The 26,205-nt window shown below is 36.0% G+C and overlaps 4 protein-coding genes across 9 annotated transcripts; 2 read left to right on the plus strand and 2 right to left on the minus strand.

The window, feature by feature from the left end:
* The first annotated feature begins 2,479 nt into the window (after window positions 1-2,479).
* Window positions 2,480-3,945, plus strand: LOC129362272 (CCN family member 1-like). Its single transcript, XM_055033721.1, has 5 exons — window positions 2,480-2,553; window positions 2,655-2,868; window positions 2,957-3,295; window positions 3,367-3,557; window positions 3,684-3,945. Exons 1-5 carry the CDS (start codon window positions 2,512-2,514, stop codon window positions 3,897-3,899), a joined length of 1,002 nt encoding a protein of 333 aa, XP_054889696.1. The 5' UTR covers window positions 2,480-2,511; the 3' UTR covers window positions 3,900-3,945.
* A 249-nt stretch (window positions 3,946-4,194) lies between these two features.
* On the minus strand, window positions 4,195-12,058 carry LOC129362176 (outer dense fiber protein 2-like). Of its 4 annotated transcripts, none has more exons than XM_055033572.1 (17): window positions 11,807-12,058; window positions 11,563-11,726; window positions 11,329-11,452; window positions 11,070-11,201; window positions 10,891-10,965; window positions 10,727-10,798; window positions 10,298-10,414; window positions 10,005-10,190; window positions 9,811-9,920; window positions 9,575-9,710; window positions 8,519-8,629; window positions 8,230-8,334; window positions 7,768-7,926; window positions 7,335-7,435; window positions 6,693-6,855; window positions 6,454-6,579; window positions 4,195-6,340 (listed from the first exon to the last, which is right to left on the minus strand). In XM_055033572.1, exons 2-17 carry the CDS (start codon window positions 11,709-11,711, stop codon window positions 6,167-6,169), a joined length of 2,040 nt encoding a protein of 679 aa, XP_054889547.1. In that variant the 5' UTR covers window positions 11,712-11,726; window positions 11,807-12,058; the 3' UTR covers window positions 4,195-6,166. The 4 variants fall into 4 exon arrangements, 3 of the variants coding, with proteins under 3 accessions (XP_054889547.1, XP_054889548.1, XP_054889549.1); XR_008606196.1 differs by having other exon boundaries at window positions 6,228-6,340; window positions 6,454-6,547; XM_055033573.1 differs by lacking the exon at window positions 7,768-7,926.
* A 124-nt stretch (window positions 12,059-12,182) lies between these two features.
* ift22 (intraflagellar transport 22 homolog (Chlamydomonas)) lies at window positions 12,183-14,268 on the plus strand. Of its 3 annotated transcripts, none has more exons than XM_055033768.1 (5): window positions 12,183-12,471; window positions 13,216-13,298; window positions 13,504-13,587; window positions 13,674-13,876; window positions 13,950-14,268. In XM_055033768.1, exons 1-5 carry the CDS (start codon window positions 12,433-12,435, stop codon window positions 14,096-14,098), a joined length of 558 nt encoding a protein of 185 aa, XP_054889743.1. In that variant the 5' UTR covers window positions 12,183-12,432; the 3' UTR covers window positions 14,099-14,268. The 3 variants fall into 3 exon arrangements, with proteins under 3 accessions (XP_054889743.1, XP_054889745.1, XP_054889744.1); XM_055033770.1 differs by having other exon boundaries at window positions 12,184-12,471; window positions 13,250-13,298; XM_055033769.1 differs by having other exon boundaries at window positions 12,184-12,471; window positions 13,250-13,587.
* Window positions 14,269-14,270: 2 nt separating this feature from the next.
* LOC129362310 (ATP synthase subunit g, mitochondrial-like) lies at window positions 14,271-15,768 on the minus strand. The gene is made up of 3 exons (XM_055033771.1): window positions 15,660-15,768; window positions 15,252-15,412; window positions 14,271-14,635 (listed from the first exon to the last, which is right to left on the minus strand). The coding sequence occupies exons 1-3, from the start codon at window positions 15,709-15,711 to the stop codon at window positions 14,537-14,539; spliced, it is 312 nt and encodes a 103-aa protein (XP_054889746.1). The 5' UTR covers window positions 15,712-15,768; the 3' UTR covers window positions 14,271-14,536.
* Between the last annotated feature and the right edge of the window lie 10,437 nt (window positions 15,769-26,205).

Below are 26,205 nucleotides of genomic sequence, written 5' to 3' on the forward strand. Positions count from 1 at the left end.
TCCATATTTTTCATACACAAATACATCAGGACAAATATTTAATTGTTTTTGGTGCCTGGTAAAACCAGGATAAATGTTAGAGGGTTTTTATTTTACCTTGGATTTTAAACCTCACAAAGAACAAGTAGCACACATTTCCCTCTATTTATTGCACAGTAAAAGCTAAACTAAAGCACCATTGATTCCTCTATGAATTATGATTATGGCAAATGTAATGAGTGACTCCATACATAAAAATCATAATTTATGGTTCTGAATTTCTGTCTTACAATCTGAGCTCAGTCAATCCTGCTATCATCATCTCAAAGTGTCAGGAGCTGCTGAGTGCTTTAGGCAAAAGTAGTTAATTTCTAATAAGTTGGAACATAATATCCTCAGCTGAACTTTTCCAGATATGTTTGTTAATTGGCTCATTGTCTTTGGCTTGGCACTGTCACACGCTTCTCTGTTGGAAGGGAACATCTCAAGGCTTTTCATATTCTCCAGCTGCCTATCATGTATCCAATGTTCCTTTCAGCTAATATGGCCCTGCACATTCTTTAGATCACATCTTTGGCAGGAGAATTCCCCTTGCAAAACCACAACAGTGAGCAAATTGCTGCAATGATTAACTGCACCAAGCTCTCACATGTTTGCTCTTTATGTGCTGGCACTGACTCAAAAAGGCCTTTTGCAACCTCAGTCAGATAAGAACGAGACAGTGCCAGTGTGCTCTCCTCAGCCTTTTGTTCTCAGACTTTCCAATAAAAGAAAACACATATTTCCTGTCTTGATTTCCGTTGTTTGATGTGGATGAAGCAGGATGCTTCTTGTGTTGCTGCTTCAAAGAGATGCAATGTTCTTTCTGAAAAGTGTAATGCTTCACGGATCCTTTCTGATTTTATTGGGCTGGGTGTCCTCCCTAAAAAAATATAAATAATTCCTCTGCTTCAATCACTCCAGAAAGCTAAATTTGAAAGTCAAACACTGACACAAATGTTAATCCGCCTCACACCTTGAAGGCTGATTAATTGGAATTCCACCCTTCACTTTTTACACTGGCATGCAAAGTCCCATTGCACTTTTCTTCAAGCAGTCAAAATTCAACAATTCCTCAGCCAAGAGAAAGATTCAGTTGCTCATAAAAGAATGTAGCTTCCCTTCAATATTCACGTCAGAACTTGCAGTGCCCTGATGTTGAGGCCATGTGTGGACTGATGGTAGAATATTTCACGTGTCAGTGATAAGTACATGCTGTATGGATAACTTCATAGTGTGTAGCAGATCAAGAACAAATAGAGATAGTCATAATTAAAGCAATGTCTAACCAAAAATGAGAGTGCTGCACAGGAAATGCGTACACACCTACACACACACGCACACACACAATGCTTTTGTTAAAGCTGAGATAATCCACAGCTGAGATAATCAGAAAGCTTCTTGCTGCAAGTAAATCTGCAACAACCAGAAGGCAACCCCACAGTTAAGCCTCATTCTCATGACCTCAAATTGTAAGCTACATGTGAAAGACTTTGTAACATGTGGCTAGGACCATGAATTCACATTAGTGTATGACTTGGAAAGTTTTAAATAGTCACAGGAAAACTGTCAATGAAAAATGACAAGCACAAATGAAAATCAGATAAAATCAGGTTAAATCAGATTTTACCTGATGCACTTCATCTGATAAAATCAAGTCCTGTGTTGTCTCTGGTTCCCTTGGTGGAGCTATAGACCCCTGGGGTTTTTGTGGACAAAAAAACTACGACCACAAGTCTGGCGTTAATGGAGAAATGCAATGAAAGCCCTTGGAATAATATAGCCATTAGAAGTCTCACTGCACCTTGCAATGAAATGACTATCCTCTTAGTGAAACATATGGCAGCATCAGGCTTGGGGAAAGTCACAAGTGTAAATCCAATAATGCATACTTCTGCAAGTCATTCCATGCATCATAAACCTGCCTGTATATTTGTATCAGAAAGTCTCTTTCAGTTATTTGTCTAAAATAATCAGGAACATTAATTTTAACATAAAATAATTCACTACTGGAAGATATTTATCAGTTTATTGTAACATTTTGTCAAGTAAAAAAAAAAAAAAAATCCCTGTAGCGTAAAGCTGAAAATAAAATTAAAGATGTGAAACTAATATAAGCTTCTTGAAAAAAATGCACAACTGAAAATACAGAAATATCAATCAAAGGAGATTATGTAATATAATTTATTCCAACTATACATTTCAAAGTGTATAGAAAAATTACCTATTTTTTCTGTCCTGTGAGAAAAGACATACCATCCAGGCTTCCATTCAACTGAAACAGAGCTAAAGGGAGCGCTTTTCCAGAATCCCCTCTTTCAAAGGGAGGGTGAAACCTCATGGCAGGACAGGGAGCGAAGCATTCCTCTCACAGTTTTGGAACACCTCTTCTGCTTTTACATACGTCAGATCTGCTTGATAAAAGGAGAGTCTAAAAGAAATAGCTCACTGGCAGCTTTATCCAATTCTGATCAGGAGAGTTGGTTTGGGAAGATGTGGAAGATCTTTGTAGCTGTAACCCTCTGCTTTACTCTGGTGAGGAAGGAATAGAAGCTGTTTCTTCATACATGAAGTTTGATTAGTTATTTTTAATAATTGACTTTTTGTTGGGAAAGTGATAAAGTCTTTCACCTCAGGTGTCGGCCTCATGCCCAGAAGCCTGCCAGTGTCCTCCGGACGTCCCTGTTTGTGCAGCAGGGGTGAGTCTAATGCTGGATAGCTGCGGCTGCTGTAAGGTCTGTGCACGGCAGCTCTATGACAACTGCAGCAAAACTCAACCGTGCGACACTGCAAAGGGACTGGAGTGCAATTTTGGGGGAAAATCTGATTTTGCATCTGGCATCTGTCAAGGCACGCTGGCTTCTGCTCCTCTCTTGGTCTAATTTAAATGTCTATTCCCTCCCTTAAGGACCTAATCTTTCCCATTTCTTTACAATAGCGAAATCACATGGAAGAAGCTGCGAGTTCAACGGCAGGATGTTCCAGAATGGGGAAACCTTTCAGCCAAATTGCAAATATCAGTGCACCTGCATGGATGGATCTATTGGGTGCGTCTCGCTTTGCACTCGTGATCTTTTGATGTACAGAGTGGACTGTAAAAAACTGAAGAGGGTTAATGTGAAAGGACAGTGCTGTGAACGACTCATCTGCCTTGATGATGCAAACACAGGAAGGTCTGGGACAAGGAAACACAGACGAAAGTACAAACAAGACCCATCTGATGGTGACTTTTCTAACAAGAATGATCCTCCACATGTTAGGAGAGGAGAATTAACAGGTGAGTATTGTTCTACTCTTCACATTGTTAAAACAGAATGGGACCCAATTAGCTTAAAAAGTTCATTTTAGCTTTTAGGAATCATCCAAAGAGGCTTGAAACAGGAGTCCAGTGTCGGCCTCAGACCACAGCCTGGTCACCCTGCTCCAAATCCTGTGGTCATGGAGTTTCCTCCAGGATGACCAACAACAATATCAAATGCAAACTGGTGACTGAAACTCAGACCTGTGAGATAAAACCCTGCAAAGAAATTCCCCAAAAGGTACTCTTGCAATGTCCTCCATGTTGGTTATACAGAAAAGTCAGATTTATTTCTGCAAAAGAATTTAGAGGTTTCCACAACTTTGTTCAACCTATAAAGTCTAGGCTTTTAAATTTTGTTCCACAGAAAGCTGGGAAATGTAAAGTGAAGGCTGTCCATCCAATTCAGATGTCCTATGGTGGTTGTCATAGTCTGAAGAAACTCCAGCCGAAACACTGCAGGTCCTGCTCAGAAGGCCGACTCTGTCTGCCTCACAGGACCGACAGAAATGGACCAGGAGTCCATTTCAAATGCAAGTCTGGACAGACTTTTAGGAGGAAGGTAGCGATGACTGGATCTTGACTGTGTGTTTTGGACTTCTCCAAAAGCAGTAAAAAGCTGCTCACCCTCTGTGGACGTTCTAATACGATTCAGAAACTAACTGAATCTGAGAACAATTCAAATAAAAAAACATTATTCTGAAATTAGCTTTGTGGCATTGGAGTATTGTGCTTTGCTTCTTTGTGAAACCTTTCATGTTGTGAAAGTTTGGATCATTTTCTTTAATCAATTTAATGCTTAGTTTTTGTCATTGACAAATTGAAACATGACACATTGGCCATTCTAGCAAGTAAATTAGTATGAAACTGACACAATAGCAAAGGCTTCTTTTCATTTATTTAATGTGACATTATTCTAAAACTGACAAACACACCAGTTCACAAGGCAACAGAATGATGCTGTTTCTCAAACTATAAGAAAACTAATGCATTGAACAACACAGAACCACAAGTGCAGTTTTCCTCAGACTCTTAATGAGATTTTCTTATTTTAAAAGATCATTGCAAGAACACAGAGATCTCGTAAACAATAGTTTATGAGGATTCAGAGATTATGACGAATAACGGTGACAGTAAAAGATTTTTTTTAAAAAAGCCAGACAATTATTTTTATTGCTATCCAGACAAACTAGTTACAGTAATCCTCTGTCATTACAAAGCACATTTGGGAAACATCCCAAACGTTTTCAGTTATTCAGTAATTGTGTTTGCAAACCAGCAATAAGATCTTCACAACTAAATTAATTTACTCACTAATCTCATACCAGCTGAGAAAGAAAAGGAAAATTCATACTACGTCTTCTCACAAATCACTGCAAAAACAGATGTTTTTGTTTTTGAGACATTGGAAAAGCAGATTTATGAGGATTAAAAATATCCTAACCGCCCCTGATGTTTTGGTACATTCACCTACGACTTGACTATTGCATACAAAAAAGTAACATACAAGCATGCAAAAATAATAAACAGTACCTGGTCATGCAACCTATAAAAGGGACTAAAACAGAAGTGATTCAATCTGATAACTTTATGGTTATGTATTAGGAGTGTTAAAAGTAGGCAAATCTTTAGTTCAAATAAAAGTCTCGTGTTTTCATGTTACTAAGCTGCACTTAGAAAGAAATTTGATTGTCTTTTAAAAAGGTACAACTTCATCTAGAAGATCAATATGGTTTTCTTTAGATTGTTTTCAAAACTTCAGTGTACCTTAGAAATAAAATGCATTTTTTTTGTGTATAAAGCTGAGATCACAGAGAGATAACACTACCTGGTAATCAGCGCATGCAGGCCAGAGATCTCCAACAAGACAAGAAGTAACTTAAGGAACATGTTTCCAAAAAAACAAAAACAAAAAAACAATCCATATACCATTCCCCAAAGACAAAAATAAATAAAATAATGTCCCACATGTGGCAAGCCTAAGTTAATCAGATTTGACAATTAATTTACATACTTGACATGATTTAAGCTCAGGACTGAGAACCAATTGTGTGGTTCTCAGAGAAAGAAAACAGAAGTCATTAACTAACTGACTACTGGCTAGACTGAAGAGCTTAGAAACAGAAAATCCATCTGTCCCTTGAACCATCTGTTCAATATGAAGACATGTCCTTAAAAAGGAAACTGATGATTTCAGGAATTCACATGAACTACACCCAGACAATATGCTAAACACAGGAAGTGGAAGCTTTCTCTGTGCAACACCCTGTATTTTCAGACAACTTCCTGCCATCAACATACAGCGAGTCTTGGTTTTCTAAATCCCCTCCACCCGGCCAAGCGTTTCATTATCCTCAGTGAAATGTTTGAGGTTCTGACCTCTCAACTCTTTGAAACAAAGACTTAATAACATTCATTGTCCATAGAAAACACAAAACAAGTCATTAAAGCCACAAAAATGTGCTTGCAGAGTTTAGATATGTCTTCTACAACTTCAATTATTAAAATGAAGTCTTATTGCTGTAGCAATGCCATATAAGGAAAATTGACCATTAGGCATTATTGTTCAAATTTTACATTGTAGAATTATTAATTATCCAAAGTACATTTTTTGTATAAAACTATTTACCATTCATCATTCTAGTTTCCTAATTAACTTAGATGATTTTGTTTTCAACAACTTTTTCTTAAAAATATAACCTGAGCTAAAATAGCTATCAAAACTGCTATAAATTTGGGATTATCGCCATTAACTACATGCAGCAGTTATTGTCTCTCAATAAAATGTCTTCTTCTTGACTCTCACTTGATATAAATATTACAGTGTACACACACACAAAATGGAAACCATCATTTTAGGAAATATGATGATCCAAACGTTGATGTTTGTACCCCTTCATCAAAAATTGCCATGTAAGATTTTTTGAGGAAATCAACGTAATTCTGAATGCTGCGTTTGTGGCTCTCTGATTGGTCCAGACTGAGTTCCAGATTCCTCAGACGCACCTCAAACTGTTTCTCCGCCTGCAGATTGATGGCAGACAAGCAGTAGTTTATTTGGACATCAGCTTAACTATTAGATATTGGATCATTTGCTGGTATGAAAATAGAGAATGTTTTAGAAATGTGATGCTCACATTTTGCTTGCTCTCACGAAGAAGCTTCAGTTCATTATTCCTTCTGCTCTGCTCAGCCTGAAGCTGCAGGATTTTCTTCTGCAGAGCCTCTTCCCTGGAGGAAGTCTGGGTTTTTACTTTACTCACCTGGGACAAATCACTGATTAACTCACTAACATTGGTTGAAGCCAAATGTTTCTTTTAATCTGAGCAAAAAATTCTGTCTTTCAAAGTTTGACAGGACAACTGTTGAAGCTCACCTGCTCTCTGACATCTGACAAAGCAGCTTCCAGCTGCCGATTCAGAGCTTGACACTCTGAGGAGCGCTGATCCAGCTGCCGGTTGCTGTAGCTTAGGGCCTCATCCTGAGCCGCCAGCTTCCGGACCAGCTCCAGGTTCTCCTGCTGCATCTGGTCAATTTTTCTGAAGAGGAAAGGTGTTTATGTCTACTTCAAACTGCAGGGGTCAAAGTCCAGTACTCAAAGCTGAGTACTGAGTACAGATCTAAAATTCTTTGTTGAAGCTGCTTCAACAAACCTGAATCAAATTATGTGTTCATTAGTGGGATAATTATATTGCAGTAATTTAACTACACTGGAGTGGGGGCACATGTAAAATTGGTAACTGCACTTGAGGACTGAAGTTTGACACTAATGGTTAACACCAAAGCTTATTTTTTTTCTGCAAAGGCTCAAATCAAATAAAAAAATTTGTGGCAAGACTAAAAATAAAAGCACAAACACAGACTACCCATTCAATCTAACTGAGCTTAAGTTGTTTGTCAAAGATGAGCAGCCAAACATTTCTGCCACTAGATGGACAAAGGTGATAGAAACTTAGACCTGTGGACTTGCAGATGTCAGTTAAGCAAAGGTTGGTTCAGCCACTGTGTGTGTTCTTACCTTTGGAGAGAATTCACTTTTTCTTGTACCTTCAAATTGGCTTCATGAACAGACTCTTTCATCTCCAGAGATGACCTCAGCTGTTTATTTTGAGTCTCCATCTGCAAATAGAAATTGTAGAATTCAGAGGAACATTGTTTGAATGAAGGGAAACCATTCAAAAGGGAAAATAATTATTTAGAGAATACATTATGTGGGAGACACAATGTAAGTGATGGAGAACTCACACAGCACAAACACATCAAAATATACACCGGGGTGCATTTTCTACACTGCAAACTGTTTTATTTTTTTTTTGCCGGTTGCAACCAGAAAAACCATCAAGATAAGAAAACACAATAGAGACACAGGGGGTGTACTACCACCTAGTGGCAAGATATATGTAAATGAATTTTACATTTTACATCTGATGACAACAGCTGGCGTTGCACACCTTAAACTGCAGTTGCTTAACGGACTCTGATTTTTCCAAACACTGCCTCTCCAGCCTGCGCAGGTTCTCCTGGCATTGGAGGAGACTCTGCTTGGCTTCACCCAGTAACTCAGGGTAAACTCTCAGCTCTTCTATGCGTCCCTGCAGCTCCTGGTTCACCTGGGCTCCAGGTCCAGTGTTGGAAATAGGCACAGCATAGACACACTTTTAAGTTTTCAAAGCTCCCCATCTGTGCCACTTAGACTGAGAAGAGTTACACTGTGTAAGGTTGTTAAAACAAACTATTTGAGGGGTTTTGCAGAAACGATCTAATAGCATAGTGACAGGTAATTTATCAACAAGAAAGAGAGAGATGTGGAGCTGTTTATATTAGAAAAAGCACAAGTTATGCGAGAATTACTGCCTCAATCAACCGTTAGTCATTAATTGCTCAAATGGATTCAAATGTGGCGGTAGCAATACCTTCTCAACTTCTGTTTCTTTCTCGTCTTGTGTCGTTCTTGTTTCCCTCAACAGATTTGCATATTTTATTTGAAGGCTGTCAATCTCAGCTTTGAGTCCTGAGACCTGAACAGAGGGAAAAAAACTGTTGAGTCTTTGATATGATAATGGAGTATGGCCACATTTTTCTGTTTTTCAGTCAGCTTATTGCTTCATGGATATTTGAGTACAAAAAAATCAGTTAGTTGGATTTTTACAAATACTTTATTTTGACAAATGACCAAACAACAGAGGACTGAAGAACACAGACCTGAAAGTGGCATTGTTCCGCTTCATTTTTCTTTTCCAGCGAAATGGTCTTCTCTTCAACGAGCGCCGACTCACAATCAGCAAGCTGCTCCTTCAAGTGAGCCACGGACATCTGCAATCACGCATAAATAAATATCATTTCAGCTGCAGAATTAGAGTAAAAGAAACAAAATGTCAGAAAAAAACAGCTGTGAAAAATGTAGACTACTAGAAGAAATAGAAGGCAAAGGACCAAACAAGGAATTTTGAGAAATTAGAGCATAGCTTTTCAGTAATTCAATGTAAGAAGAGAAAATTATATTGGTCAAATACACAGAGTGAGGTAGTTCAATTGTTTTTTTCTGTTAAATTTGCATCTCAAAAAACTGAACGTCATACGTTAAAAATAGGAGAAAAATGTGCATAAGAAATATTAAGATATGACCACATTATGGTGTACACAATCAGGAGAAATACAGATGACTGCACACTTGTGCAGCAAACAATCATTCATAACCTCTGCAAGGGGTAGTAGTTGTTCCTAAGCATAGCAATGGAAGGTTGAGTGTAAGAAAAACCTGTGGTAGAACAATTTTCACAAACAACAAGGATGATCACAGCCTTGATCAGATTGTTAAGCGAAGGCCATTTAGCAATTTAGGGAGAGTCAGAAGGCGTGAATCACAAGTGGTGTCAGTGCTTCAAGAAGTTCCACATGTAGGATGAACCTCATCCAGAAATGAGCTGCAACCGTTATATTCCTTGTGCTCAGTTTCTCCTGAACCGCGGACAACATTCAAATCTGCTTCAATTAGGCTAAACAGAAAAGGGACAGAAGACTTCAATGCAGTTACGTCCTCTTTTATCAACATAAGGAATCTCAGTTGCAGCCCACGTCCTGGATATGTTCATGTATGGTGGTTTTTGAAGCATTGTCTTTTTCTACTGCAGTTTTTGATGGTATTCTAACATATCGCATTTAACATAAAATCATTAGATAAACCGTAAATACCTTTCCCTTAAAATCTGCACTATTGAAACGATGAATTCCCTAAAAAAGCTGTGTGACACTTCATACCTTGAGCGTTGCATTAGTGATGGTGAGGTCCCTGTTGTCAGCAATGAGTTTGTCGAGGCTTTGCACCATGTTTTCATTTTCTGCAGTTAGCTCGTCCCTCTCTTTCTGAAGCCTCAGTGTCAACTCTGCTAATTCACTTTGTTGGAGGAAAAATATCATGCGGTTTATCAGTGTAAATCTGCAGCTGTCTCATGTGCATGCTGTACTCTACTAGCCTGACTGTGTAGAGCACAAACCTTTTCATAAGGTCTATTTGAGCAACAAGTTTTTCTTTCTCATCTGTCATCAGCTCCTTTCGCCGTCTCCTGGAGTCTCTTTCTAAACGGGCTTTAGCCAGTTGGGAATCCTGACAGTGAAAGCAGCATCCTTGAGTTTTGAAGGTGCATTTGAGTTTGTGCAACCGGCACTTACATTTGTTTTGATTTCATACCCTTTCCTTTAGCTGTGCATTGCACTTTTCTATGGCAGCTTCGAATCTCTCTGCTCTCAGTTTCTGTGCTTGTGTAGCTTTCCTCAGATATTCTTTGTCCTTCACAGCCTTTTTGGTCAGGGAGGCAAAGGATGTCTTCAGCTGATCAATCTCCGACTTCTGCTCTGCTACAGTTCTCTCCAGGGTCTGTAACACACCAAAAAATAAAAAATAAACTGAAAAATTATCTCAATATCATATATTTTAAAACTTTTCTTTCACAGTTTCAAGTAACCAAGGTGGAGGGATTTTACCCGTAAATGTACAGTCAGGCGATTGTTCTCTGCTTCCTTGTTGCGCAGCTGCCCCTGCAGGTGAGCACGAGTCGTTTCAATGGACTTGGTGGTGTGAACTAAGCTTTTAATGTTTTCCTGATAAGACAAACAAAAAATATATTTAAAGAATATAAATACATATGTTTTTAAAAATGTTACAAAAAGTTACAAGGTCTAATTGTTTTTATTTAAAACATGTAAAGCAACATTTGTTTTCATATTGCTTGTTACTGATAGCATCAACTACAACAATAGTTTATTTCTGTTTTAATTTTCAAATGCTGACATAGACATTCTTAAAGATTTTAAGAACCCTAACATTTTAAAAATTTAGAATAACTCTGTAGCAGTAACAGGCCCATGCCTCCTTAGGAAAAGATTGTATTTTTGAGTATTGATTATTCTTACCTGCTCATCTTTCCGCAAATCCATCAGTTTACTAATCCTCTTCTCGGTCTCATCGAGGTTTTTTTTCAAATTCTTTTGGATCAAAATAAGGACAATTTTGTCATTTCCCAACATTGGATCCATTGGAATTAACTTGACCAAATATGATTTAACAAAACAGTCACCTCATTTTCGCTTTCAGTGTTTCTGATCCATTTCAGTAAAGTTTCCATCTTTCTGTCAGCATCAATTCGATATGCCTATGAGCAAATAATGTCAAACTCGTGAATAAAACATGTTTACATCTTCTATTTGCTGGTCTATATTTACAAATGTAATCAACATGCTAAAAAACAAAATCTACCTCTGCATCTTGAAGTTGTTTTAGCTTCTGTCGCACTGATTTATTCAGTCGCCTGAATTCTTCCAACTTCTCCAGCAAAAGTCCTTTCTGGCGGGTGATTTTGCTTTTGTCTTTGGTAGACTTCCCAGAGCTCTAAAATAATAATAATAATAATAATTTTAAAAAAGTATTAACAGTTCTGAAACAGTCACATTCTGAAGAAATTGAAAATGTTCAAAAGAAAATCTGTGGGACACAAAATTGCACAAAAGAAGCATACGGCAAATTCGTTGTCCACTGCATCTTTAAAAGCCACAAGCTGGATTGCTGCAGCGCTGGAAGCAGCTTCTGCCTCTATCAGGACTTTCAGAAAGGGGCTTTTCCCTCTATTGAAGTTCTCGGGGCTAAAAATATGGTTGAGAAAGAGAAAACATTCAAGTATCCTAGACCATACTGCGTATTTTGCCCAGCTTATGCTGCATTTTACAAACAAATATGTGTTCCACATCCTCACCCAGACTCAGCTCTTGTCTGGACACTAGTGCACGCCCTGTTCTCTTCTGGTTCATCACTGCTGTCAAGGTCACGACGACTCAGAGGGAGATCCTCCCTGATGGGGCTGAAACCAAGTGGGGAACTTTGGGGTTTACCCTCTGGAGACATACCTCACATTGACAACTAAAATGAGAGAGTAACAGTCAGTGAAAATAGATGAGATAGGACTATTATAAAATTTATTTCATAGTTAAAATGTTTACCTTATGACTTGTGCCAGCAAAGGGACTTCGAAGGTCAACACATAGCAATAGATGGGGTTGAGAAGCTGCGAAGCGTTTCGATCCACTCACTAAACATTTGCTTTTGTCTATGAAACCAGCAAGACCACCACCAGACTTGTTGCTCTTACTGAGCCTAAACATAGTTCCTTACGAATACATGCTTTGAAAGGACAAATATTACGCTTTCGTGTTGTCTCTGCTGTTATTGACGCTGCTACAATGGGAACTATACGTTCGTCGCAATATCTACACTTAATTGGTTAGCTTTCAGGCAACGTCATGACGCAAATCCATTCACTGAAAGCTTATTGGCTTCTTTCGATCGGAAAAGAGGCGGGGTTAAATTTAAGTAGCGTTCCAAATAGCCAATAATGAAAAGAAGAAAAAAAGACATGACTGACACCATAGCAACAAAAAGGAAGTTTACTGCGACTGCCCAGCTTCGACATCTACACAGCTAAGCCAATGTTACTAGTTTTATAGAGAAAATACGACTGATAATTTTTCATTTGATTTTATTTTTTCATCTGAGGACGACAGCTTCGCGTTGTCAGGGCTTAATCGTGGCAAGTTAGCCGGACAGGCTAACGACCCGCCTGTTGAAAATGTTTAAAGCAAAAATTCTCTTCGTTGGTCCTACTGAGGTAAGATTGATTATCTTATTACAGTCTGTAGCTGTAAAGTGTTGACAAGTACACAGTCAGCTTAATACTTAACATTTACAACTGTAAAATCTTTCATTGTGTGATAATCTAAAGCTGTATTTATTTATCATAATCCAGGTAGCATATAATAATGTTCTACCTCCCAACATGCAAAATAGTAGTACTTACTTGATTACAATATTTATGTGTAAACACAACATTATTTTGTGACTTTGTGGTAAAGTTCTTACATTCGCAAGGAAAAGACATGTAAGAAAACCCGTCCATGATATTCATACCATCTTTATTTTAGAGCATTATGGTGTCAAACATACACCACAGACACCATCTTTCATTTGGTGGTTGTTTGTGTAATTTCTACAATTTTTGAATTAAGGTTTATTGGATAGACTTAGACATTTGTTTTGCTAAAAAATAGGACACTTTAGGACAGGATAAGAAGGATTCACTAACCTGTTTATTAGAAAATTCACAACTGTTTTATTTTTTGACACTTTTAAAACAAGTAGCTGAGGAAAACATTTTGTAATATTTATTGCCCTTAGAAAATGAAAATTTGAAGGTCAGACAAATAGAACAGGTGAAGAAAAGCTTTATCAGTGCATTTCTGGTTTGCTGCATACACTAAAGAAAATAAGACTGTGTAGTGAATGTGTTGTTGTTGCAAAATGTTAAAAAGATATTCCAATTTATGTAATGCCACATATGTGTTTCTTTTTTTAGAGTGGTAAGACCGTTATTGCTAACTTCCTTTCAGACACAACAGAAAACGTGGCTGGGGAATACAGACCAACACAAGGAGTCAGGTACACAAGTCCTGTGTTATAAGAAGAACACTGCACTTAATTATTGACTGTTTAAAGTTCCCATTACAGATACTAAAGTCATGTGATATGAATCTCACTGAGTCTGAAACAGTTCACAAAGTGTTTAAATCCATGTCCTATTATAAAATTATATCGCTTATTAGACACCAGTTATCTAAATGCAGCTGCTCTCTACTGTCTCAAGGATCCTGGAATTTGAATCCCAGCCTGAGGGCAGCGGTGACAAGATCTGTGAGGTTGAACTTTGGGATTGTTCAGGAGATTTTAAGTTAGTTGACTTGTTAAAAATGATTTAAATCTTACCCTACGAAATAAGGTTCTCCATCAATGTAAGTAACATTTTTTATTTTGCAGATTTGAATCTTGTTGGCCTGCACTGATGAAGGACTGCAGCGGTGTGGTGATCATTTTTAATCCTGATATCCCAAGTCACCTCAAAGAAATCGAGACGTGGCATTCCATCTTCATCTCCACCCAAAGTCTGCAGGAAAACCAGTGTTTACTCATAGCTCACCACAAGCCTGGGAGTGAGACAGAAAATGATCGACTGCCTTTAGGTAATCTTTGTGTAGTACTCTCTTAAATCAGTGTCCATCTTACAGGACTAATGGATTTATTTTTTTGATGCAGCACCAAATCTGAGCAGGTTGCCACTTATTCATTCTGATCTGGAGGAAGAGCCCGAAGATATGCGACATGCCTTCTACAGATACTTGGGAAATGTTGTAAAAGCAATGTCCGAGAGTCGAGAGCGAGAGGAGATGTCCATCATTACATAGCAGTAAAATGTACCAAACACCCATTTTAGTTAGCATACGTTTTGACTCGATCATCTGAAATACGTTAGTCATTACTAATACCTTAAGATCTTCATGAGGTATTATGAAACATTTTGTAGCCCTAATAGTTTTGGAAATTGTTTGTAAATAAAACATATAAGGGATGTCAAGACTGATTCAATGATTTTATTTAAGAATTAGTTGGAATTCATTCAGAATGTTATACTCAGAAGTAGGGCTGGGCAATATGGCTGACAAACATATCACGATATAGGTGTTTAATATCAGTTGATAATTTGTTTTGAATCTCTGAAGTAAAATAAAATGAATAAAATCTATTGGATGTAATTCCTACTGTTCTTGATCATGCTGTATATCATGATATTTTCTTCTTGATTTATTGCCCGGTCCTTGTGAAAAGAGGAAATTCATTATTTATTAGACATTGTATCCAATCACGCCTCCTTTGCCGATGCACTCTCCGATGAAGAACCACATCAACACCTCAGTAGTCACAAGTCCATTCCTCAAAGCATCCTGAAACAAAAAGGGAAACATTTAGAGGTAAGAAAAGTGCTTTTTGTCAAATTCAAACTTGACCCCACTCCCCCAAAAAATAAGGGTATTTATTTCCTCTCTACAAATAAATCTTGTTCCCCTTGATCTGGTTCAAGGGGAACAAGATTGTTTTTCCATCAGTGTTGCACAGTGGTGGCTGAATATGATTTGATCACCAATACTTTATTATCAATTGCTGTTAATCTATTTCTTAAAAAGGCTAATTTATTAATTTTTTTCCAGAATGTTTTTATTGGAATGTCAACGTTTTCATAATATGTCATGAAAACATATTATGTTTTCAAAACATAATATCAATGTTATGTTATTCATATTATGAAAAAAGAAGATCCAGACCATCTTCTTTTTTCCACCAAACTGACCTTCATACTTGTCAATTATTTACTGGAATTTTTCAACATGTTATTTTGTGGTCAAACACTATATCTACAATTTCATTAAGGCGCCTATCACTCTAGCTTTTCACTATCTCGGCATTTTCAGGTAAAGATCAAGTAAATACATTTTCACCTCCCATAAAGAAAAGCTATGGGGTTAAATCAGTCGTAATTTAAGTAAATGAAAAACTGCTTACTTTGACTGTGGTTCGTCCGAGGCGTCCTGCCTGGTAGCTCCTGACCAGACCTTTGGCGGCCTCGATAGCCGTGGGGATTTCAGAAGGGGTCGGAGGGACCAGCTCTACCTTGGCGTAGTACCAGAAGGTCGCTAGCCGGGGTTTGGAGTATGTGACAGCGGCTGCAATAAAGCATAGACCACCTTACTCGGAGAAGTAAGAAACTGCAGGGTTACGTTGCCTTTGAAAGCTAAACACAAAACAAAGAGGAAAACCTGCAGCAGCGTTTTCTATTTTACACCAGAAGCGACGATACGCAGAGGTCACAGAGAACCTGAGCACATATGACGAACTGTAATAACGCGGTTAGGCTTTAAATTAACTAATCAATTTTCAAAGTGCTGTAAAACATAATAATGGTTCACTTACCACTGAGAAGCGTTGGGACTTTAGTTACGAGTTTCTGGACTTTCTGAGCCATTGTGGAATCTCTCTCAAGTACACACCACAGGAAAAAGGAAGAGGAAAACAGATTAGTTTCCGGGTTGGGAATTTCAAAATAAAACTGTTGACATGAACACGTGACACGTCATAATTGCCATATTGTAAGTGGCAAACTCCGTGTGGCAAAATGACAGGAAACAGTGCTTTTCAATTATTTTTTGAAAAACATAAATCATCTTTATTTATTGAATGCATGTTAAATTTAAATGACAAAAATATCTTCAGATATAGTTTGTTTGACTCACTCAACTCACAAAGAGTCAAATTACAGCAACACTTTAAATGAATTACAGAAGGGATACTGATGTAATAAAAATACATCAATAAATCAATAAATTAATCAGTGATTTTGCTTTTTTTAATTTTTATTTATTTTTCTTATATGACATTACTGTAGTATTGCCTTAAACACTTATCTGGTAACTTGGTGGGATCCAGTTGTCAGTAAGATACTGTAACCTTCTTACTGAAGCAGATTACTGTCAAACAATGCCTTATCAATATGCATTGATAAATCCTGAAATTCTTTGAAGAGTTGAGTTCTCTACACTGTGCTAATTAAAGGAAAGTCTAACAATGTTTTGAAATGTAGCTCATTTGTGGTTTTACGTATTACAAGGATGAGTCACTCTTTTTTGAGTCATTCCGTTACACTTATGAAAAAAAAACCAGAAAAAACAGTTACAAAACAAAACATTACCAACAAAAATCTTCTGAGATCTACTTTTGGAACACAGAAAAATAAAGTCCAGTGCCAACATTTTACTTTATTAATGCAGAATACACTTTTTACATGAAAAAGATTAAATTGAATAAAACATATATTGAGTTTTAAAATGCAATTTAAGAAATTCATTCACAACTACTCATACAATCTCGTATTGTTTTCGGAATTTTTACATTTATTGCAATGAGAGAAAACAGCATTGACTTTAGTACTACTTTTAAATTAAACAACTTCTAATATGAAAAACCATATGTGATATGGTGCTATTTTCATCAACATTGTTTTTTGCTAAAGCAACTCTACTGTCTATGAGCCACTCTCCATCCATGAAAAGATATACAACTTCACAATGTGGGATCAGCATGAAGCAGCTATAAAAGAATTTTAATATGTTTTTGATGTTCATACTTTTTTTTAGCTTATAATTTTTTTTGAAAACCAACTTTCATACTAAATTTGTATGTTTCTTATCTTATTTCACCAGCAGGAGGTTGCTTCTAATAAAGTGGCACATTACATGAAAGACTTTATGTTTGCAAATCTAATCAAAAAGTGAGACATATTGTGCATAGTGATATATTTCAAGTATTGTTTTCTTTCTGTTTGTTTTATGACCCAAAGCAAAACCAATAAAAATATATTTCAATGCTATTGGGATGTTATGGCCTACACAATGATGGAGAGAAGGCTAATAACTTGATTGGTGTCAAGCAAATACTCACTGATGCTCCTCACAAGGACTGTTAACCAAAGTATCCAAAACCATTAAACTTTCCTGACCTAAACCCCATACAGAAATGACAATAATATTGTAAAGAAGAAGAAACGAAACATCAGACTTGACAATGCAGATGAGCTGAAGAATGGTATTAATGGAATCTGGGCTTCCCAAGACCTCAGCAGAGTAAAAGACTGATTGCTTCCCTGCCTCACCATATTAATGCATTAATCCATGGGAAGCAGTCTAAACCGAGTACTGAACATATATATACTTGGCTGACTTTATTGTATTTAAAATCTGTTTAAATTGTCTTAAATGAGGCTGAAATATCTGGAGAAACTGAATGTTGGGTTTTCATAAACTATAAGACATAAACCAGAAAATTATAATGAATCTAGGATGCTTTATCTTCATGTTTTTCAATTGAATTACTAAAATAAATTCCATTTTTGAGAATATTCCTATTTACTGAGATTAACCTTTACATAAAGGACACATAAGGCAATTTGAGATGTTTTTAAATAATGCAGAACCATGCCAGAGTAATCTAAGTATAGTCAGTTTGCAATTGCAATGTTCACATATCGATGTCTTCATCAACCTCAACTTGGACTTGAACAGCATTTACATATCAATACAAACCACTAGGGGGAGCTCCTTAGCATGTCATAAAATTATTCTGCTTGAAAGTTTTGTGTTATTAACCCTAAAAATTTTATAAGACACTGCTCAAATTTATAGTTTGGGAGGGACTTAAATATATTTGATATGATTTAGTAACTGGGTGTTGCCTCTATTCTTATATTCCTTAATTTTGTGTTATTTTTAATGTAAAGCAATTTGAGTTCCACTCCCTTGGCTAGTCCATTAGTGGTGATTTTGTTTTATTGGAAACAACATCTAATGGTTCTTTTGAGTTGAACGTGAATGATCATAGTTTCCAAACATACCAGACACACCAGCCTGAAATACATAGGATGACATCCAAAAGAAACGGCAGCCATAATTTTTTTTTTCCATTCCAATGTATAATAAAAATGTCACTTAAAATGTAATTTATGGTAGGTGTGTCTGCTGTTCAAAGCATTAGTGCAGAGAGAGAAGCAAATTAAAAACTAAATAATGACTCAGCCAAAGTATCAGGTAAAATTATGACTGTAACCTTCTAAATAAGCTTTAATAGAACAAAATTACCACCTGACATTTTGAGCTGAAGACACCCTTTAAAGGAAAGAGTGAAATCACAATGAAATCAGACTTGGCTAACTGAAAGACGATTCAATTGAGTCACAGTGATGATAAACAAATAAATCTTTGCGAACATAAAATAATTTGGTTAGTTAAAACAAACTCAGTATATTAAAGCAGGTTAAATATAATCCCCTTTGTCTTGTACTTACAGTGCCTTTAAGAAGTTGATGCCTCAATGCACAAAAGGCAGGTTTTTGTAAAACAGAAATAAGCTATAACATGGTTTCTATTTAAGACATGGTTAAAACAAATGACATCACATAGTCAGAGTTAGCATTAAACATCAGCGCACAGACTGAATGAGTTGAAACTATGAACAGTAATCAGTACATTCTGCCATGAAGACAGATACAGACCCTATTCAGGATTTTGGGGGAAGTGTGATGTCATTTGCAACATCTGGAGTTTTGACATCATTTGTTTTCATCTGAATTGTAGATATTTTAGAGTGTGAAGAAAACAGTCCATCTTTGTCTTCTTTCTGCTTTGCATCTTTATCTTAAGTCAGTTTATTTTGCTTCTAAATAATGATTATCCATCTTTCTTTGGTTTTCTTCACATTTGATAATAGATGGTCTAAATGCACATCAGATAAAAAGAAATCCCAATTTACTTTAAGTTTTACCCCAAACATATTTTAATAACATTTTTCATTCGTGTTTACGGAGTTTATGTTTAGATAGCAGCCTGCAAAGAGAATTTTAAAGCGGTAATTTGTTAACCAGCCCAGCCATTGGAATCATGGAGTTATGTTCAATAACTCAATATGAGAGTTCAACATCAGGGGAGATGATTGATGCTAAAACGAAAGGGAAAATGGCTCATATAGCAGAGAAAAACGTTTAGCCTCACATCTGTTGAAAAAATTAATTGCCAGACATTACGGTTCTCGATTAAATATCTATCAAATCAGACAGCCGACCTCTTAATAGAGCACTTTTCATTATAAACATAGACTGCTTTTCAAGTCACACATCTTACCCACACAAAACCACAAACTTTAATACCTTTTACTGGAATTTTATATATTAGATCACACATGTCAAACTCAAGGACTGGGGACCAAATCCGGCCCGTCATAACTTTTTATGTGACCAACAAGACTCTAGAGGACCACATTAACAGAACCTTAAAGACAACAGTTGCGTGCTTAAATATTATTCTATTATGCAAATCAAAGCATTTTATACCTGTATATTACCAAATTACAACAATCTGAAAATACTTTCAGTATTAATTAACTTGAAGAAGCACTCATCAACGGCAGAAACAGCTATTTATTATAATAGCTAGTTTTATAAATACATTCTGCCACAACTAGCGCTTGAAGAACAAGAAAATACTTTATTTTATCAAAAATAAAAATGTAAAAAGAGTGGCAAATACATCCATATTTAATTAATTTAAAAAATATTGAAAGTATAATTAATTGCAGTAACTCAATTCTCTAAGTGAAACATGTTAACACAAATTGATGTTTTCAAACCTTTTATAGGAGAATATTGAATGCTTCATCGGCATGCATTCTAATGAATTCAATATAACTATAAATTCAGCCCCATTTTCATTAATATTATCAAAGATATTTGGTGCATTTAATGGCCTTCAGAGGCCATCTATTCAATAAATTGAGTTCATTTCTGTGTAACTTCCTCTTTGTTTAAATCCAGCTGTTCTGTGAAGGCCTCAGAGATTTGCTAAAAAAACATCAGTGGAAAAACAGCATCATGAACACCAAGGAATGCAGCAGAAAGGTCCAGAAGAAAAGGAAGAAGTTTAAAATAGGACTAGAGTTTAAACCCACCAAGTTTATGACATCTCATGGAGAACTGGTCAACCCAAAGGAAGAGTGGAAACAGGTGGAACCTGCCAAGACATCCACCTAAACTAAAGGATCACCATAAGTTCTTTCAGTTTGAAAAAAAATGTTTTAATGTAAACATGAGCTTCAATTAAATAAATGAACACACTTAGTTGAGTAAATATGCAAGAATAGACCACACAACACCTACCTAAGAGAGCAACAGAACAGTACCTCACACTGGAACCAATTAAAAAAATCTTGGTTTGCCTCAAACCCCATCCTGTTTTCTGATTACTTTTCCCAGGTGACTCGTTAGATGATTTAAAACACCAAGAAATAACCACATTTGCCCACTCTGTGTAATTCCTTGCAAATTAACTATGTAAAACCTCCCAACAGAGGATACTAGGGTTTGTCTAAGTTATTGCAGCCTCAGACCTCATGCTGACTTGTGCTTTGAAGGCTGTCAAACCTGTAAGCATGAGGCACTTATAAATGATTACGCTGTCATATTGAACAACACTGAAACAATGCAAGCACGCCTATTGAAACATCCGGCAGATTCTTGTTTCTTGGCTCTTTCTCAAGCAGAAAACATCTTTTGTCATGCCAAAAGGCTCCAGGAAAATCTTCGCTGCAATTTTTAAATTTAAATAGATGATGTTGAATAATCAGACTGGTGATTCAACGTTCTATAAGTCAGCATGCGGCTGGCATTGAGCTTGTGGGAGTGGAAATGTGAAAAGTAACTGCGAAAATGGACCCCTTATGCAAGAGTTAAGTTAGCAGGGATGCAGGTGTATCTGTTTGTATTAAAGCAATTCTCAAATGGGCAAAAACGTAACAGGTATGTGACTCACCACTGGAGAATCCAGATGGTGGAAAGAATGAGGATGAGGAACAAATAAATATCTCCTCTCTCTGGTTCTCGACCTGTTATGAAGAATCCACATGATTTATGTTTTTAGCATTTGTTGAAGAAGATAATGTCAGAGAAATGCAATAAGAGGCATTTGAATATTTCAATTTTATACATAACAAAAGATTAGTAACACTCAAAGTCAGAGCAATAATATATGTTCCTGTTGTTATCCTGTTCTTACGGTTCTTACAGTGACTTGTATATTTATTTCAGATTTAAGTCATCTGCAATCACAATCCTTAATGTATTTAGTAAAGATATTATTTGATAGATCAACATAAAGAAAGGTGGTTTTACACAACACTGACTCAAAGGTCCTGAACCAGGCATTTATTTGCAACAAATGTTTCTTTTCTCATGCATATTTCGCTTCACAGTTGCAGTTTGATAAACAGGTGTTAAACATATCCATATTTTTCTCATTAAAATATATATTTTAAACATTTTATTTGAGATAAAATTCCTGCGATATGTTGCTATATATGTTGCTATATAAATAAGTCTGTCAATTTAGTTTTTGTGGAATGTGTAATGGTGCAGGATTCAACATCCATCCATCCATCAATTCATTTTCTGTTCACTCTTATCCTCAGTGGGGTCGGGAGGGGTGCTGGTGCCTATCTCCAGCTACATTCTGGGCGAGAGGCGGGGTACACCCTGGACAGGTCGTCAGCCTGTCACAGCAGGATTCAACATATGAAGAAAAATGTGCACGAGTCCACTGGCACTTTTGTAAACTTTTGAATGTTTTAGTGGCTGCCACTGAAGCCATAATCTGGAAGTGGAAAGCTTTCTAGTGGAGTAATCAAAGGAATAAGAATTGTTGTTCAGGAGACAAAGACTTGAAAGTGACAATTTATTATTATTAATATTTTTATATTAATTTTAATTTTTTTAAACATAAAATCAATACACAAAGCACAGTGACCTTAGAAGCATACTCACTGTATAAGACTCCACTGCTGAAGAAAAACATGTTAAAGCTCAAGAAATCACAGTCTGGTCAAATGTGGTCAAAACTGAACTCTATGAACTCCATATCATATTTGAAGAAAAGATTGTTCTGTACCCCATAAACACTGTGCCCAAAGCGATGCTTGCAGGTGAAAATTTCATGGTCATGATGAATTGAGAAATGTGCCAGGAATTTCAAATTTAATCAATCAATCAATCAATCAATCAATCAATCAATCAATCAATCAATCAATCAATCAATCAATCAATCAATCAATCAATCAATCAATCAATCAATCAATCAATCAATCAATCAATCAATCAATCAATCAATCAATCAATCAATCAATCAATCACTTTTATTTGTAGACAGTTCAAAGTGCTTTACATTATGAAAAAAAAATCAAAAATACAAAGTCATAGAAGACAACATACAGTCAACAATTCAGAAAACCAATAAATAATAAATGTTGCCAAGTTACAAGCAATAGTTACAAAAACACAGGCAATATATTAAATAAGGTATTGAATCACACATGAGTGATGCAAGTGAGATTAGGAAATTTACAAAAAAAAAAAAAAAGAATCAGTTTTCCACAAAGTGTTTTGATTACTTTCAGTTTCATTGCAATTTTCTGCCCATATCTGTGGACTAATTAATTTTTTGTAGGTGATGATTAATTGGGTTATACTCAACATGCGCTGTACATGTAATGTCACAAAAAAAAATATTTATAAATACATTTATAAGAAAAAAGTTTACTTATTCAGCATATTTTTTTGTCCAATGTATGTGCTACTTTCTAAACCAGTCTTTACTAAGTTGCCTGCAAACCATGCAGCGTGTTCTCATCCTTCTAACACGCTCTAAGAAACATGATCACACCATACCAATACTTAAATCCCTTCACTGGCTCCCCATTCAGCTTAGGGTAGATTTAAAACTTTTATTGTTTGTTTTTAAAGCTCTTAATGATCTGGCGTCATCGTATTTATGTGATTCTTTTTAACTGTTCGTGTCTATGACTGAGCACTGAGGGCCTTAAATCAGTGCTTGTTAGAAAAGCCCAGTTCTAAATGAAAGTAGTGGGGGTGGTCAAGCCTTCTCGGTGGTGGCTGCTACACTCTAGAAAAAAACTTCTGGCTGAAATAAGATTGACCTCTGACCTGGGCCTCTTCAAATCAAGCCTCAAAAGATTATTATTTTTTTAGTATTTTATTCTACTATCCCTTGATTGTTTTATCTAGTTTTATTCCTTTTGTTTGTGTAAAGCACTTTGGATATCCTTGTGGTTATTGCAAAGAGCTATACAAATACATGTATTTGTATAGCTCTTTGCAATACAAAGAGCTATACATTACTAGCATTACTAGCAATAATGCTAGTAATGCCATTACTAGCATTATTATATAAACATTAATATGTATTTATTAATATTTATTATTATTTTGCAGAAAATCCCAGTAAAATTGAATTACAAAAATGTAATTTTGTAATGTTAAAATTTTTGGGGAAAATATTCAGTGGGTATGGATACTTTACAAGGAGTTGTGAAATGTTCTTAAAAATTTAGCTCAGAATATTTATATTATGCACATTGATTCACCTTTTGTACGTGCATTGATTCAAATACTTAAATACAGCTTCTGTGTTTGTAATAGATGCACATCTTACATAAAACTGGGTTTGTGTGCCTTTACTCCTTGGAAAATCCTTACTTGAACATTTTCTGGTCATTGAAATGATTGTCAGGTAATGAGCTCACAGTATCAATAAAGCATTATTACTCTTGTGAGGACAAGTTAACATAAACTCCTGACAAATTTTAATGATCCATTTGAATGACTCTTTTTCCAGGGTGGAATGATCTTACATGAACGATTTGGGTGAGTAATTTTGTTCCCTGAGCCACATAGGTCCAATATTTTGAATACAGGTTCAAAACTAAATATGCCCCTCGAGCACTAAAATTTCGCCAGATTTCTCTTTACTACATAAACCTCAACCACAAACGTTTTGGGTTTTTTAGAATGCTTCTCGTATAATTCTGGTGGGATTTTTAACCACTCTTTTCAATGGAATGGGAAGAGTTTATTTTAATTAGTTTCTTTCCAGGCATAGACTCAACTTTTGAAGAGATGCTACAAATTTTCAGTTGTTTGAATTTTATTTAGGTGTATGCAACGCTACAAATAACAAGTGGCACATAATTTTAAAGTCCAAGGAAGATGAAGTATAATTTTTAAAGAAAGAAAAAAAAAGACAAAATTACAATCTTTGACTAGATCATCATTGATAACTTTAATACAATTCAGAAAGTATTTTCTCATTACTAGTCTAACTGCATTTAGCCACAGTTAACACTAACTAATTTTAAGCCTAAGTCTATGCAACACATAAAAACAGAAAGAAATTGAATGAAGGTGTCTTAAGTTCTCAAGTGACCCCATTGGCGCTTTCCTGGGACCTTTGAGATGAACAGTGAGGTGAACACAGCTGGAAAAACTCTGCTCCTGTGATCTTTTAGATATACCAAACCAACAGAAGCAGATTTCCTCCATCAGAAGCTTGCCATGGGAGGCTTAGAGAGTTTGCGTGGGCACATTTACATGCTTCCTTTGTTGTGATTAATGGATGATTGCATTCAGTTCTGGCTGCTATTTGGACAAAGGCATTGATGAAGTTTTTCTTGCAATGTGTTATAGAGCAGTGGAGTAAAAAAAATATGAATTTAGTTAGAAACAACTTTTTTGGATTGTGTACATGGCAAACACTAATTACAGATGCAAATTGTTTTTGCACAGAGCGTGGTATCTTAGTTGCACAGGTGATCCATGACAGTTGGCAGCAGCAGTTGTGTGTCTCGAGAGGGCCTAACTCCGGTTCCTGCTGAACTGAGCCAGTATTTGTTCAATATCTAACTGTTATCAGCTCAGTAGGCACAGGAGGTTGAGCCCAGGCACCTGCACCTCCCTGTTATCATCAGCAGGTACCCTAATTTATGAAGCATAAGCCTCAAATGAGACTGAAAATAATTAATTAAAATATTTAGAGCGCTAAATAAAAAGTTAATCACTTTACTGAAAAATTTGTACTTACTGTGGATTTGTGTTTATTTACAAATATTTAAAAAATTGAGACACCACATAAAACAACATATTTAAATACCATAGAAACAAACTTTAAAGGCAAAATATTTTGAAAATAAGATGGAAAATGAATGTTCACTATGATTTCACATGTTCATTCAAATACAGTTTATGTAAGATATATTTCAACATCCAAATACAATTTTCTTAAATGATTTTTTTTCAAAATACACAATATAAAAAGTCATAATGAAAAAAAAAAATCAGATTCTTTTCAAGTTTTAGAATAACAAAGGACAAGATAAACTGAGAAAATAGCAGTTTATATTTACCCATCAGAAGATAAAAACAGGGAAAAAAAGTGAATTACTTATCGCGTAATTACTTATCTATTCAGAGAAGTAAAAATTAATATCATCAGTAAATGTGAGCACAAAAAAATACACAAATTAAGGACCCTCTTTAGTATGAATTATTTAAGTGTTTTTGTTAAAATGCTGCAAAGAAAAGGTGGCAGAAACAATTTTTGAAGTAACCTAACAATTAAACCAGTGATACATTTGAAAACATTTAATGAGCAATGTCATGTAGCCTTTTCTAGCATGCCATTACTAGCATTATTAGAAAGATTTTTTTTTCTTTAAAAACCTGCAAGGTGTTGTGAACATGTCACTCATAAAAATAATTTTTCATAACAATATATCTAGCACTAAATAAGACTCTTTCTACAATCTTTATATATAGGGTGGTTACAGTGAAATTCCCACGCTTGTGAAGGAAAGCTTCTGTTACAACTGCTGCCCACACCAGCTGAACCTGTTAAACTGGAGTACTAGTTCAACTGAACATCAGTCAGGAGGAGAAAACCAGCATTGTCCCTCTGAGGAGAATCACAAAACCCCAGACATCCAATTTTTTTTGGGAGGGAAATACATTCAAGTCAGCAGCAATAGTCTTTGTGGTTTCATGGATAATATTTCAAGTCATATCGTGCCCACCTGT

Source organism: Poeciliopsis prolifica, unplaced genomic scaffold (genome assembly GCF_027474105.1).
Source record: "Poeciliopsis prolifica strain line A6 unplaced genomic scaffold, Auburn_PproV2 SCAFFOLD008, whole genome shotgun sequence".
NCBI classification, from domain to species: Eukaryota; Metazoa; Chordata; class Actinopteri; order Cyprinodontiformes; family Poeciliidae; genus Poeciliopsis; species Poeciliopsis prolifica.